Raw genomic sequence first — 15,297 nt, 5'->3', positions numbered from 1 at the left:
GATAAAGACAAAAGGAAAGGGAAGTGAGTAAGAGAAAACAGAGCAGAATTCCTATGCCATTGTCTCTAGTGAGGAAGAGACTGAAATCTACTCAGCAATTGTTCTGAAGCTGTAAAAACTGAAGGGAAGAAGCCTACTTTTCTAAACAAATAAAAAGAATTGTCCCTGGAAGAAATCAAGAAACAGGCAATGAGCCCTGATACTCTTTTTCAAAATTTTTGAGGTTCAGGAAGGAGCAAAAGCTGTGACATTCTTTAAGGGTCAAGAAGGTTGAATTTAGGTTGRGAAAAGGGTTTTGTAGGGTTGTGATGGGAGGAAGTGAATGAGAAATGAAAGAGAAAAGAGCAGAACAAGTGGGGCCAGAACTGCCTGGGRAGGGCTGTGAAAACTTCCCAGCAAATTTTCTTTTTCCTTTTTTTTTTTTTGCTTTAGTTTGCACTGGGATGTCTGGAAACCATCCTGGAACAGCAAGTACCGTACTACTTGGGTTACTCCTGTGAAGGACATTGGAAATTTGAAATCGTCTGATTCACACCAGAAATTTGAGTTTCAGCTTTTAGCATGTTTTAAAAATATCCCAGTGACTTTGTCACTCGCTGGTTTTAAGTAGGTCACTCTGTCTTCTGTTTTGACACAATTTTTTTTTTTTTATTTTGTCTTTATCAGAATGGACAAAAGTTGAAAATCCGCACTACTGGCAATTCAGGAATAAGCCTGTGAGAGTTTTATCAGTGTGAAGAGGGCAAACTTTAAAGATATTTATCACTAGGAAGAGGCAGCTCAATGATGTTATCAAAGCTAATACTAAAATGTGGGAAAGATGGATTTTTCACAAGTGATATGAAGGGAAACAAAATGTAGAAGCAAGAAGATGAATTTAAGCATAGCTGTAATCAAAAAAAAATCCCCATATTGAACATGAGAGAGAGCTAAAAGATGTGAAATGGWGCCTATTTAAAAAATAAATTATGTTAAATTCATGTTTTATGGGAGTTCAGGTAGTTATAGTAAAACTTATAGGTAGCATCATCCTGAGAACATGAGATCATTTATCCAGGAGTTTTGATCAAATTATGACTTTTATTCTGCAAAGTACTGTAGCATTTTCTTTAAAGTTTTGCTGAACTGAAATCCAAAGGTCAAGGTGTCACCATCAAAAAAAATTGAATGCATTATTGAAGAAAAGGTATTTTACAAAAGGACCAGAGAACACCCAAGATTGTGTTCCACTATTGCTTGGTTTGATCCAAAGAATTTGTTATCACAGAGACTGTGATCAATCAGAAGAATACACTAAGCAATCATATAAAATGCATTATRAAACAATTAAATGAGACATAAGAGTTGAATAAATAACCACTGTGGCTCAAAGTTGAAATTCTGTTTCTTTTTCTCTCCGCTTTTAAAGTTCAAAAATAGAACACAGTACTGAAAGAKAATATAACATAATTGATTTAGACTTTCAAAGGCTTTCCTGACATCCTGCACATGCAGGTGTTTGGGCAATGGGTGACCATGGGGTGGGTGTTAAGGATTTGATGGATTTGATGGATTAGGAGCTGGTGAGAAGGCACAAGCAAAGAACAAGTGATCATTTCTCAGCAGGCAGAAAGGGAAATCTCATGATACTTCAGGGCCAGCGCTGTGGTTGGTGCATGATGCGTTAATTACCAGGTAAATAGGCAGCACCAAAATCTGCCAAAAGGAAAACGCCCTTTTGGCTGGTTGGGAGAGAAAGATGAGCCTAAAAGGTATTTTAATTTAATTTCTCTAGGTAAATGGAACAATTAAATCTATTTATCTTCATTGACGCTCGGTGCCATGATTTAGTTTAGTTGAGGTGTTAGGACAGAGGTTGGACTCGATGATCTTGAAGGTCTCATCCAACCTGGTAATTCTGTGATTCTGTGACTGGACATTCTGAGCTAATTCATCCCCTCAGAAAAAAAACTGTGGCATTGGAATGGGCAGCTGAGAAATGATGATTTTTTTTCCATGCACAAGAGCCCTCACTCACATCAGTGCTKAAGGTGTTAGGCCCTGCCTGTAGGAGGATATTCTCTGAATAYCCCAAGTAAATGTCTCCACTTTGTTCTCCACAACCTAAAGATCTTTTAGAAATGAAAAACAGCTAAGATAAGGACTACATAATCAAAGAAAATTCAAGATTTAGATGTACATCAACTCAGTGTGAGTTTAAAAAATAACAGTATTACCTATTTTGGRTGTGCCAGACACCTTACATAATGAATAGTTGGTTAATATAATAGAAATACCCATTTTCATGAACTGTCATTATTTTGTCACTGTTCAAATCTGTTCTCGAAAACGCTTTGTGCTCTTAAAAGTCATTTTTTAAAATAAGGAGGATGGTGGTGGTGGAGATAGAAATTTACCAAGTCTAGAAAATATAGGCACAGAAATGGAGTGAAAATCCATCCACCAACTCCAGCAGAATGTTTGTGAATGCAAGTGTGAATTGTAGAATAATATTTTAAAATAAAAGCACTGGTATTCCTTGCATCCCCTTGCCTACACACACCTACACGTGGATATACACAAACTCGTAACCGAGCCAGGAAGGGTGGTTTGCTTGTTACATAACCCTCTTGGTGTCCAACAGCTTCAGAATGTTTTCTTGAGGGAATTTTCTGAAAAGTTTGCTTTTATGGGAAATATGAACCTGAAGGGAGTTGTGTTTAACAKGAATGATATTTTGGGGTTCTCACTGTGTGGGGTCCTGCACAGGTAGACAGGAGGATGAGATGTGAAACTGGTGAGGCACAAATGTCCCTGCAGCTGGCATTTGTCACCCTTCCCTGTCCACTTTGTCACCTYTCTGTCCTTAATGGCCTTCTGTGCTGGCCAGGAGGCAAACAACACTCACCTGCCTTTTGTAATGCAATGGATCATTCGCAGATTTCTTTTTCTTTTTAGCCTCCATTCATAACCTTTACTTTACAATCCTGCCAGTCATTCTATATAGCTCTCTTGATTTATGTGACACAAACAGCTCTGATGTTTAGAAGRGCAGAGATATTTTCAGGGATCTTGAAATTTTAAACAGTGCAATGGTCCAAACCTTTAGATTGCCATGTGATTCTTGAATAATCTTACCCACATCAGAGCAGATTTTTATAGCCATTGAAGGGCTAAATAGATAAGGTGATTAAAAGATGGGTTTTATCTCTACAAACGTGGCGTAGGGAAAATAAATTTTCCTAAGGGCAGGTGCAAATGCTTAAATSACCACAGAGCTATGAGGGCTGGGCAGAGGGCACAGCTGGGCACAGTAGAACAGAAGAGCAGTTTGGGTATCTGGTTTACAGTTGTCTGAGGACAGTCTGGCTCCAGGGAACAGCCCCTGCTCTTTGGGAAAGCTGCTTCCCTTGGATCCTCATCTCTGGATGTTGGAAAGAGTCAAGTCAATGCTTGAATTTTCACAATGAAGCTCTGAGAAAAAGCTCTGCTGGTGCCATTCAAAAATAGTCTTCTGGCCAGAAAAATGCCCCAAAGATGAGACCTCTGGGAACCCTTCAGCTCCAGTGAGATTTGGATGGAAAGGAGTGTCGTRCTGAGCCTGGTTCAGAGCCATAAGTGTTCGAGGATTTGGGGCATGGATGGGTTGATTTGTGCCTAAACTTGGTTGTCTAAAGCAGACACCTGTTCTAAGCCAAACCTCCCTCTCTGTTCACTGCTCAGAGGAAAATCAGGAATTGATCCAGTTGAGTTTTTTTAAGGCAGGTGGGTGTGATTAATTGTCTTGTGGAAGCATCTACTGCTCTCTGCCTGGTGTAGGGAAACAGATTTAAAACTTTTGGTTGCATGAAGTGGGACAAAACCAGCCCAAATTTCCTGACTCCCATTGATGCTACTAAGAATTAGAAACCCGTGTACCTGGAGGGTCCTTGGCCTTTCTTGTTTTTTTTTTTATGTCTTAATTATCCCTTTCTACATTTCTGAACATTGACATCTACTTAAGATTCTGAGGAATTCAAGTTCCTAAATAATAAGGCCATAAAAGTGCAATAAATCAGCAAGGCATTCATTTAATCTTGCATATTAATGAAACTTTTTGTTCTAATGCTACGAACAAGAACGCCCAAACATTTAAAAAAAATTATCTCAATTGTTTTATTATGTAACCTAACATTTCCCTGTTTATCAGGGATCTTATTGTTCCCATATCACTAAACAAAATTGGCAGTGATGTTTTTGAGTGCAAAAATTGCAGTACAAACTGATTGCCATAGGAGAAGAAGTCAATAGGGAACATATTTTTAGAAAACAGATAATTACKTGATAATTTTAATATGTGGGAGATATGGGTGGGTGAGAGAAAAACAAGAAAAGCTGTAGAGAAAATATTTTCTTTGTGGGAGAGGGTAGCTCAGAGAAAAAYATGAGTTTGATCAAGGCATGAATTCACACATGGTGATGTGCTGGTTTTCTATTATGCTGGTTGCAAAAAAAAAGAGTATAATTTAAAAGAATTAATCAATTGATGAAATGGAAGTAATTTCAACTTTGCTGATTTCCACTTTTTCTCCAGCAGCCGTTCAACCTAGATTTTGTTGGCAGTGGTCTCGCTTTCAGTGCCACTGGAAACTCATCCACAGAAAGGCTTTAAAATCTTCATTTTGTTGGAATGACAAAGTCAGTGAATTAGAAGTGCTGCTATTAACTTGGGACCTGATTCTGTCAACATTTATGCAGGTGCCTAATTAATTCATGTAGTTAGGCTGAGAGATGTTAATGGACCCCATTTTTCAGKCTAAGCGTATGTGTAACTGTTTTCAAGGCCACACTCAGCTCAAACTAAGAAACCAATGTTTAATTTTGCCCCAGAAGTATTGATTTGCTTCTGAATCTAAAATTTATGGCCAATCTCTCTGTGAATTATACATGAATCATTCTCTCTCGGATGCATTTGCAAGTTTTAACTCYGGATACAAATTCTCGCTTTTGCCTGAATTTTGCTTGTGGTTCTTTCACCTTTGGCATAGGAATATCCTGCTTTGTGTGGTCAATAATGAAGAAGAGAAGAATGTCTGGAGGGTTTTTTGTCATGGAGCTCAATAACCTTAACTGGAGAATAATACAGTTCTCAATTTGCAATTTTCAAAAACTTCATTGCAATAAACAACAATGTACGCTTAGAGAAGCAATAAATAATAGAACATCATTTAAGTTGTTTTTTTCTTGCTTGTCTAATCAAAAGTGAACACTGATATAAAAATACGATTGGCAAGCAAGCAATTCATAAAGTGGTTTAATATCTATTTCCATTTTGAAGCAGCAGATAACATTTCACATGCGGTAATGTAAATTAGGGACTAAATTATTGCCAGCTCTGCAAAATCAGAATTGATGGGAGAAGCTTCCACACCCAGTGGAGATAATAAATGTGGACAGGAATGAACACCTCATGTTCAGGAATATGAATAAAATGTAGCTTTGCCCCTTGCAACCATTTAATTGAAATTTCCCTTGTTTTAAGAACTCTACATGTGGCCTTGACAAAGATTTCCCAAAGTCTGGCTGTGTCATATCTGCCTCCCCCACTGTCACTGCCCTGTCAAGGGAAATATTGTAAAACTTTACTAAAACTTATTTCCACAAATCTGTTGCCTGCCCAGCATCTGCTGATTATTTACAAATAATKTAAAATTAATTGTTCTTCGTCAAGTTTCATTTTATTTCTGGGTACTGAAATTATATTGAATATGTTACAAATCTTACTTCCTCTCTACTTTTATATGAACCTTTATATGAAGTTTATATACCTTTATTTAGAATAGGTATGTGCATTTTTTTTCTTTTTCCTAATCCCTGGAATTTTCAYTTTAATTGTTTTTCTTGATTTCTTGAAGATGGTTCAGGAATTGCTTTGATTATTTGCTTAAGAAATGCAAAGTAAATTTTACTGAGCTCTGTTAACACATGTAAAAGATAAATTTCTGTATGTTTATGTAGATGTTCTTCAAACTGCCCATATCTGATTCAGACCTGTTGCACTTACTATTTATTATATCCAATACCTGACCACCTCTGCTAGTTAGGAAATTTTAGACAGAAATTTAAGGTTAAATTTAATTTAACCTATAAGATTAAAATTCTTAACCTCCTCTTTTTTTTTTTTATTTTTTTTTTTGTATTGTTCTCATTTTTGCATCTCTAGTTTTCCTTGTTTTATCCCAATAATCCAAAATGATTTCCCCTTTATTCTTTAGGTTTACTGTTGTCATTGTATTTTTAATGATTACTTTTTGATATTCAGACTAGAGATTTTCTTATGCAATCATATCAGTCTCCTACTACACCTTCAAGTGTCCTATTAATTAAGGTAATTTGATATATGCATTTATTAATGCTCTTTCCAAAACTTCCATCTCTCTCAAACTCCTTTTCTAATTACAGTGTTTCCCCTCTGCCTGGCAGTGTTTTGTTAATGTTTACTTTTYTAAACTCTRTAGTTTGTGTCCCTTTTTCCTGTTYCTCCAGTGTATCCCAGGAACTTCCTGAACATTATCTGTGTGGAAAATGCAGTTCTCTTCTTGCATCTGTGTGCAAGAACATATTTATATATAATGTTACATATAAACAAGATTTAAATCCCTCTGTCCCTTTAAAGCTTTCCCCATTTCCATCCAATGAGTAATATTTAAATGCCACAAACAGCAAGTTTGAGATTGTGGTTGCTTCCACTTGTTTTTCAAAGTGTAAACTATTCTCAAATCCTGCAGTTTTTTTGTGGTTTTACTTTAAATCAGATAGTAAGATGCATAAAATGTAGTTTTCATAGTTTTCATTATGATTAAAATAAATTTAAGAACATTCAGTTCTTATGTTCAGAACTTTAGGAATTATTCAGTTCTTAAGAAGAAAATGTGGTTTGCTMCCACAATGGAGATTTCCTTCCTAGRAAAGATTGTCACTGCTCTTTATGAAAATAACACTGGAAATTCCCCTTTGGATTCAATCAAGTTAGATTCAATAGGTTTATTAAAAATAGGGTTTAGGGAAAAGATGGGCAAGAAAAGTAATATTTTAATAAAAAACAAAAAGGCAACCAACCGATGTAGGAATAATCTTTTCCTGTTCTTTCAATTATATTGCCAGAATTGTAAACTCAGTGATACATGATCTGGATCCCTAAGTGCTAGAATAAAAATGATATGAATATAATGAAAAAATGGTTATGTGTAAATCTTCAGCTTGACCCAACTTCCGTAAATTCTTAGGAATTAATCCCACTGGATTTTTTATCCAGTTTTCTAATGAAACATTGATTGAATTTGTCCTCTATGAGCACAGTCATCCAATATTAATGTTAAAATTYTGAAGAGAAGTAAACAAGTACATAWTGTAGGTGCATTATAATCAGTGAGGCATGATATTCGTGTTTGTAGGATTTGGGTTTAGGTTGTTAGAGGACTGATTTGGAAAAGATTTATTTTCCTGCAAACATGATGTGCAGAAACTGATTATACCTTCAAAGGAATCCTCTATGAAATTTGAAGCAAAGCTTCTTGCTTCTTCAAGAAATGCCCTGAAACCAATTACAGAAGTAAACAATTGCTTTAAGTTGTATATTAAATAAGTTTATAATATTGCTAGCTAACATCTGTGGCTATTTTTTGTGTTTTACACATGGTGGTAATGAAGAAACCGAAGTTTCATTTAGTCTTCTTCACAAAAATAATACCCATGATTCTGCATTTTGTCCCTTATTAAATTATTATTATTTAGTATGAGCTAGACTGCATATTATGTAAATTAGCAAGCATAATGCCTACAGTTTGCTTTGAGCTCTTGATATAAATATCAATTGTTACAGGTTGTAAAGCTTTTAAATGAACTTTAAAATGAACTTTTAACTGATTGCTCAGGTACCTTGCAGCCTTTTAAAAGTCAGTAAATCACAGTTTTTAAAGCAAGTTTTTTATTCTTTGCTGTACAATTGGAGGAGAGAATAGAGAGTTGTTTTCTGGTGAAGTGMCAGAGCCCTCCACGTGCAGTTGGGCTCCAAACCCATCAGGAGCCTCCCCTGTGCCTGGGAATTGCAAGGACACTGTGCTGTGTCTCCTGGAAATTTTCCACACCCAGGAACAATGGAAAAATATTCAGAGAGAAGAGAGAAGGGTCTGACCGTGCTGCCTTTCCTTGTGTTTCACTCAGTGATGCCCCGTTTTGCTGAGCAAGTGGAGGTGGCCATCGAAGCTCTGAGCGCCAACGTKCCCCAGCCCTTCGAGGAGAACGAGTTCATCGACGCCTCCCGCCTGGTTTACGACGGAGTTCGGGACATCAGGAAAGCTGTGCTCATGATCAGGGTATGTAAAGAACCTGGGGAGTTGGGATTTACAGGGAGGTATCACTGATAAGAGGAATGAAAAGCGTTCTTGCAATCAGTCTCGCGTTGTTATAAACCAGAAAAGGTTGACATTGAAGCACGAATGAAACTGAAGTACGTGCAGCAACAAAAGAATTAGTAAATAAAGAGATGAGGTTATTTGTTAGATAAACCACAATTAATATGATAATCAGCTAGGAAAAGATTTGATCACAAGTGCCAATAGATGCAAACTTCATTACTGTTTCCATAGTAATAGCATTAATTTGCCAAGGTCTTTAAATCTGTGTAGATTTTTTTGTTGCTTTGTTCATTTGGGTTTTTTTTTTTTCTAAAGTGTGTGTGCTGCCCAGGATGTGAGGTAGGTCTGGTTAAAATCTAAATGAATAAATAAATAATCTTGCTGCTCCAGTGAACCTCTGCAGAGACGGTTTTGAATGTTTACTGGGGTAAAAAATGTGTCATTTCAGTGTTGACTAACCAGTAGATTCAATTTGCTCAGACATCTTTTAATAAAATAAACAAACAAATAAAAGGCACTGCAGAACATCACAATTATTGTGAGGGTAGGTGTGTGTTGCTTTTCACTTTAGTCAGCAGACAAAGATTTAAAAAAGAAAAGCAGCAAACCAAACCTGGTTCGTTAAACTGTCAGAGGGAAGGTTTGGGTTCCATCTTAGGAGGAAATTCTTTATTGTGAGCACAATGAGATCCTGACATCCCCAGAGAAGGTGCCCCATCCCTGGCAGTGTCCAAGGCCAGGTTGGAAGGGCTTGGAGCACCCTGAGACAGTGGAAGGTGTCCCTGCCCATGGCAGGATTGGAACTGGATGAGCTTTAAGGTCTCTTCCAACCCAAACCATTCCATGATTCTATGAAATGAAGGATCTGCATMGTAAAGGATCTCTCTTGTCCCTTTGATTTTCCAGTTCCTTGGTCTGTGACAACAGCCTCCAAACTTTTCTWAAGACAAGAACCACTTCTTAGAATATTTTAATCTTTTCTTGTCATTTCAAATTGTGATTGTGTTGTACACACAATCATCAGGTGGGATCTGCTACAGATCCAGGCTTTCTTATCCCCTACACAGAGTTCTGGCTTCAATCACCTCCCTGTAAATCAGAGTTATCCCCAAGAGTTTGCCATGAGATATCCATCCTGGGGAGATGTTTCTAATTTTAAATTCTGTATTTTGGAGGGATGTTCACTTATTTCATTGCAGTCTGACTCTTGTGTACCTGGAGAGCTGATCAGCACTCAGGCTTCTCAGTCTCCTAAAAAAAATCCCAAGTTACTTACATTCCACCCATTGTACAATATGAGTTAATGAATTCTGCTTGCCCAGATTAAAAAGATTTATTTTTGCCTTCAGACAATTAACTTATTTATGGAGCTCAATGTAGTACTCCTTACCCAGGCAGAGAACTAAAAGCACATAAATGGACTCATTATCCTTGTGAGTTAACTGGAAAAATCCACATACATAAGCTTACACAGAGCAGAGTTTGCTGAATCAGAACCTTATTTGCTGTAGAAAACAAAATTAGTTTCACTTTGAGATATTCTTTAACATTCCCATCTGAACATCTCACACTGAAATGGGATGTATAATTAAAGGGTGAGGCTATAAAAACAGTCTTCAGACTATTTTATCAAATAATCTATCAAATATTATGCAACCTTTAATTCAGGTGGTAAAACTTTTTCACAATTACAAAAAAGAAAAAAAAAAAACAACCAACTTTGCAAACTTTTTAGAGCATCTGACATTATTATTTTCAGGCAGTGATTGTTCACATGTAAGCTGTGAAAGATTGAATTTATCTGAGAAGACTCCCTCATTCCAGAAAGTAAATAAAGCCACTTTTAAGATTAATTTTGGTTGATATTGTTACTTTTAATAAGCTGAAGGAAAGGGCAWATAGTCTCTGTTCTTCTCTTTTTCCTTCAAAAGGGGAGAATTTATTGTCCCTCTGGAGGAGAAAGGGGACTCATTTTTTTCATTGAGGAYTATTATTATTATCTATACAGAAGTAAAAGATCTCCTCCACAAGAAGCACTAGAAATGAATTTAAGGGTATAATTATGTAGCCTAGAAATTAAATAGAAAATAATAACTTCATTGCAACATCTTTCCTATTGCTGTGCAGGGATGAAATTACACTTTGTGTTTYCATAGCTGCTTATGAAATTCCCTCAGTTATTGGCCAGAAACCCTCTCTACAGCCAGGAGGGCTCACAATGGCACTTTTTCTCATTCTTATGTGTCTCCAAGGCCACCTTACTGTTTTCAGATATGGCCTTTGCCATTAGCAGCTTTGCCTTTAGTGGCTTCTGCATCACTTGGGGGTTACATTTGTTTGGATCAGAACTGCACTGTTGGAGCCAAGGTTCGGGTGTTCCTTCTTGATGTGTTTTAATTCATGTTACAGAGCAGACTTTAAACATTTATAAACTTGATTTTTTTTTGGCAATCCTGGAAAATGTGCTCTGGGAGCATCATAGAACCCCAACGAATGGCTGGAGCTGTGTCAGGAGAGGTTTAGGTTGGATATTAGGAGAAGGTTCTTCACTCAGAGGGTGGTTGGGGACTGGAACAGGCTCCCCAGGGCAGTGGTTGCAGCACCAAGGGTTAAGATCCAATTATTAAAATTAGGATATCATTCTTTGCAAATGAAGGTGTGAACAAGACCGTAYGCCAAGGTCAATAGTATGGATTTTATTTAAGAATGATGTGAAGTAGAGAGATAGGAAGAAATAGAAAAGGAGGGGCAGGCTGGGAGAGAAAGAGAGTGACAAACAGATTAAAGAGAAAATAKCACCACTGCATGGATCCCAATGGCATCCCATTGATTCTTCTGGTCTTCTTGGTGGTGGGTGTCCCACAAAAGAGTTCAGTGGAGAGCACCGTGGTGAAATCAAAARTGTTTCAATATTTCAGGTCCTCTGAAAAACTAAATTTGGTCCAGAGTCCCATTATCTTTTGAAACATCCTATCTCCAAAGGATGTTACGGGGTCTGGTATTTCCTTTGAGTGCCTGCTGCTTCTCTGATTGAGTTTGGAGTGTGAGATCTTTGTGTAAATCAGCAAACAACTGCAGGCCTGCAGTGAGAGAGCTTCTCTGACTGAGGAACTCAGGTGCTGCTTGCACCTGAGGCACTTAGGCTGCAATTATGCCCAAACAAATGTACAGAACAGTTTGGAGTGGGATATAAAAGCATATTGTAAAACCTGTTTTTTATTCTCCTCGTCTTTTAGAATTAGAGGGTGTTTTCATTGTAAAAAATGGGGGAGAATCTTTTAATCTCTTCAGTCTTTCCTCTCGTTACAAGGTTAGCTTGACTTGTAACAGTTCACAGAGCTGAAATTCTTATAATTRCATCTTATTTAAGTGCTTGCAGCACTACAGCAAAGTGGGATTTCTATCTTCATCAAGYACATTGGAGTTGGTGAAATATGAAACAAATAGCATTTATAAATCTACAGATATATGCCATTTCATGACTTGYATAATTTACATTTTCATACTGCAGTCACAAAAGAAAAGAAAATTACCTAGATGGAAGATACTTTGTTCACAGCAAGCTCTTCAGTCTAAACAGCCAGAGAGATATTTAAAAAAAAAAAAAATAAATAAATAAATTCCAATGCCTGGAAGTTAAAAGTCACCACATTCATAYTAGAAATAAAACATGCATCTTAAAGTATATATTTACAGTCTGATTTATCTGGGATTGTGAAAGATTCTTCTTCACTTCCTCTGAGTTAGATAAAAGAAGAATATGTTGTGTGTAGTAGAGATACTGTATTTGAAAAAAAAAAATAATAGTCTTGGGAAGTCTTATGGCCTGTGCTACAAAACAGACAGATGAGAAATTATGAAAATGATCCATTTTTTCTGTTGAAATCAATCTGTTTATAAAATCTATTAATTTTGAAGATTACTCCAGCTTCTCCTGTCACTGTGGTTGTCAGCTTTGTTTGGAAGCTGTCTCCAGTCTCAGCTCCATGGTTCCTACATTTGTGTGACCATCAGTCCAGGTGCCTGCGAGACAGAATCAGTCTGTCTGTCTGTCTTCCAACTCGGATAAATGAAGTTTCAGACTCTGTTGTCTTGGAAACAAGGTTTTAAATATCAAGGTCCTGTTTTGTGCACAAAATTTAGAGTTGTTCTGGTATGTTTAGAAAGCCCTGCTAAGAGTAGAAGTCTAAGTCAAGGAAATTTAATATAATATATATTTTTATATATCTTTGTGTCTAAACAAAAGGGAGATCCTATTGTAGATGGGCTGCATCTCCAGGGGATCAGCTAAAACAAAGCAATGRGGCAAGGGTGAAAAGTGTGAACATGTTTGAAATGGCAGCGTTAGAAGATAAAAGTTAACCCCACCTCTTCACCCTAGTGCAAAATGCAGTTATTTGGGGACGAAAATGAAGGTGCTAAATTTACCACAGTTGAAAATATTAAGAGTGATCTCAAAGATCATTTTGAATTAGATCTCACTTGTACAGAGGGGAAATAGGAAGATGTCATGTCCCGGTAGTATATTGCAAACAGTTGCATTATTTCCCCTTTTGGTTTGCACTACATTTTCTCCAAGTTCAACATTTATACCCATGAAATTTCACTCTTTTAAAGATTTTAGGATTATGTATGTCAGACAGCAACAGCAATACATTTCTTCTCTGGATATTTCTTCAAGAAGGAGTCCTTGCATAGAATTTTCAGAACTTTTTTTTCTTTTTAAGAGGCCTCATGTCCTTACTGGTTATAGTGTTGAGATGTAATATTTTGAATATTACATCTTTACTGCAAGTCTGACTAGGAAAGCCTCAGAAAGGACTACACATTATCTTTTATAATCTTATTTTAAAAAGTGCAGACAGAAGAAACTGAGAGGAGTATATTTTGGGTGTGAAAGGGTACTGGTTTTACAGAGACCAGTGGAACTGGCTCATTGAGCAGGCTTGGAGGATGGGGAAGGGCCAGCTGGTTTATTGAAGCTCTCCACCCTGTTCTTCTTCCAAACAGCAAAGCCTGGGCAGATGAAAAGCTGAGCCCTGCAGTAGAAAACACTCTTTGCTCAGGGAGCTGAATGATTCTCTTTGTAGCTTCTTTGCTTATGACAGATCTTAAGGTCACATCGTGCCCTCGGGCAGCTGAGCAGAGAGAATAAAGGGATTAAAGGTGATTGGAAAACAAGACATTGGTCATTATAATGATGGGTGCCAATCCTTCTATTTTACCTRTGACAGTAGAGAGAAAGTAAATTAATTTTTCATCTCGACTTCTCCTCCTGCCTATCCTGTTACACACTCTTTGTGCCTGCCTCTCTCCAAAGGAGCAGAGTTTCATTACCACMCTGTCACACTTGGTTATTTCTTCCTCCAGCGCTCGGCATCAAAACACATATTTAATTCATGCTTTTCAAGCCGTAACGAAGATGGCTGTGTTTTACTCTCCCCATCCTGTGCACTTCACCGTGCAGCTACAAACAGTGATGTGCACTTCGTGTTGGAAGCCAGGCTGGAACAGAAATATCGCCAAGAGACTCCTCTGCGTTCCGTTCGAGGGTTTGGAGCTGTTCCTGGTGACTGAGGATCCTCCAGACAGAGCTGTAATGACAACTGGCAGTGATTAGCACCTCTGCTAGAAACCTGACGTCGCCTCCGAGCACGAAATGCCAGCCTGGATGATTTCTTCCAGAGTGGTTTGGCCTTCTGGGTTGGCACTGGAGTGCCCAGTTAGGTGGGAATTTCTCTGCATAGTTACTGTGATTTTCTTTTCTATTATCATATAGTGTACCTACAGAAGTTACCCATGGCCAGGCTGTTGTACYAAATGCTATTCAATTGTGAAATGGAATAGAATCTTCTTTCTGAAGACTCAATTTTTTTTCAACCATCTCTATTAAATATTGTACTAAATAGTGATTTTAATTAAACTGTCTCTCTGTACATACACAAGGGCATTTTTTACTCCAATGTTTTTGCTAGAAGGTGAAAAACCCCAAATGGACAGCTTCATCAGGTTGGCTTTTTCCTCCCTCCCTCTAACATTTTAAACAGTCTTAACTCTGAAAATACATAACTTGATTTAATCAAACTTCCAAGACACCCTCTCAACCATTCTTACTACCAGCAGTGGAAACAACATGGTTTCAGTTGGGGGATGAGTCAAATTCCAAACCTCTGTGTATCAAAAGAACCATGTGAGTTAACAAGATTAMACAGATTATAAATTTCATCTTTGTTTCAAAACCAGTTGACATAATTTACAATTTCCTTCCATGGGAAATCTCTTATTTTTCTTTGATAAATCTTTCTTCCAGGATGTTAGTTGCTTTTTCCCAGGTATTTACTTTCTCTTTTGAAGACTACATGTAGCTTCCRGTAATATAATAGCATTAGTGTCCATTTATATATGAAATAACATTATTTTGAAATACTACGTTCCGGTTGTTAGCGTTTCCAAAGGATATTTGTTCCTGGAACTGCATTCATCATGCTAACAGAGTTAAGAGAAATTGCAGCAAGGAAAGTTGTGACAAGGTAATGACAAAYACCATTTGTAAAGAAAACTAGGGTTGAAACAATTTAATATTTAAGACAATTCAATTTCAGTTCCTGACTGCTGGGGCAGGCAAGTTCATTTCAAAACAGAGCAGAGCAGCATTTCCTGGGCAGGTAGTCAATGAAATAAGAGCTCCAGTGTTCACAGGAGTTTTTCTGTGTCCATTTTAAGCTTGTCACCTCCTCTCTGTGCCTTTCTCTCCCTCCAGACCCCCGAAGAGCTGGAGGATGACTCAGACTTTGAGCAGGAGGATTATGATGTGCGCAGCCGAACGAGTGTCCAGACKGAGGATGACCAGCTCATTGCTGGCCAGAGTGCCAGGGTGAGTATAAACCCCACATTTCCAATGAGTGTCTGAAGAATGACCATT

General features: G+C 37.5%; 1 protein-coding gene across 2 annotated transcripts in view; it reads left to right on the top strand.

The window, feature by feature from the left end:
* The window catches only part of CTNNA2 (catenin alpha 2), a 447,877-nt gene that overhangs the window by 396,683 nt on the left and 35,897 nt on the right, over positions 1 to 15,297 (top strand). For both annotated transcript variants that reach the window (XM_057369301.1, XM_057369302.1), the window contains exons 13-14: positions 8,182 to 8,333; positions 15,136 to 15,249. In XM_057369301.1, the coding sequence (XP_057225284.1) occupies positions 8,182 to 8,333; positions 15,136 to 15,249 (266 nt within the window). The remainder of the gene's footprint in view (positions 1 to 8,181; positions 8,334 to 15,135; positions 15,250 to 15,297) is intronic.

The sequence above is a fragment of the Malurus melanocephalus genome, unplaced genomic scaffold, assembly GCF_030028575.1.
Source record: "Malurus melanocephalus ecotype Western Australia unplaced genomic scaffold, MMel_1.1 scaffold_107, whole genome shotgun sequence".
In the NCBI taxonomy this organism is placed as follows: Eukaryota; Metazoa; Chordata; class Aves; order Passeriformes; family Maluridae; genus Malurus; species Malurus melanocephalus.
Note: the sequence above shows the minus strand (reverse complement) of the source record. Positions and strands in the feature narration are given on the sequence as shown.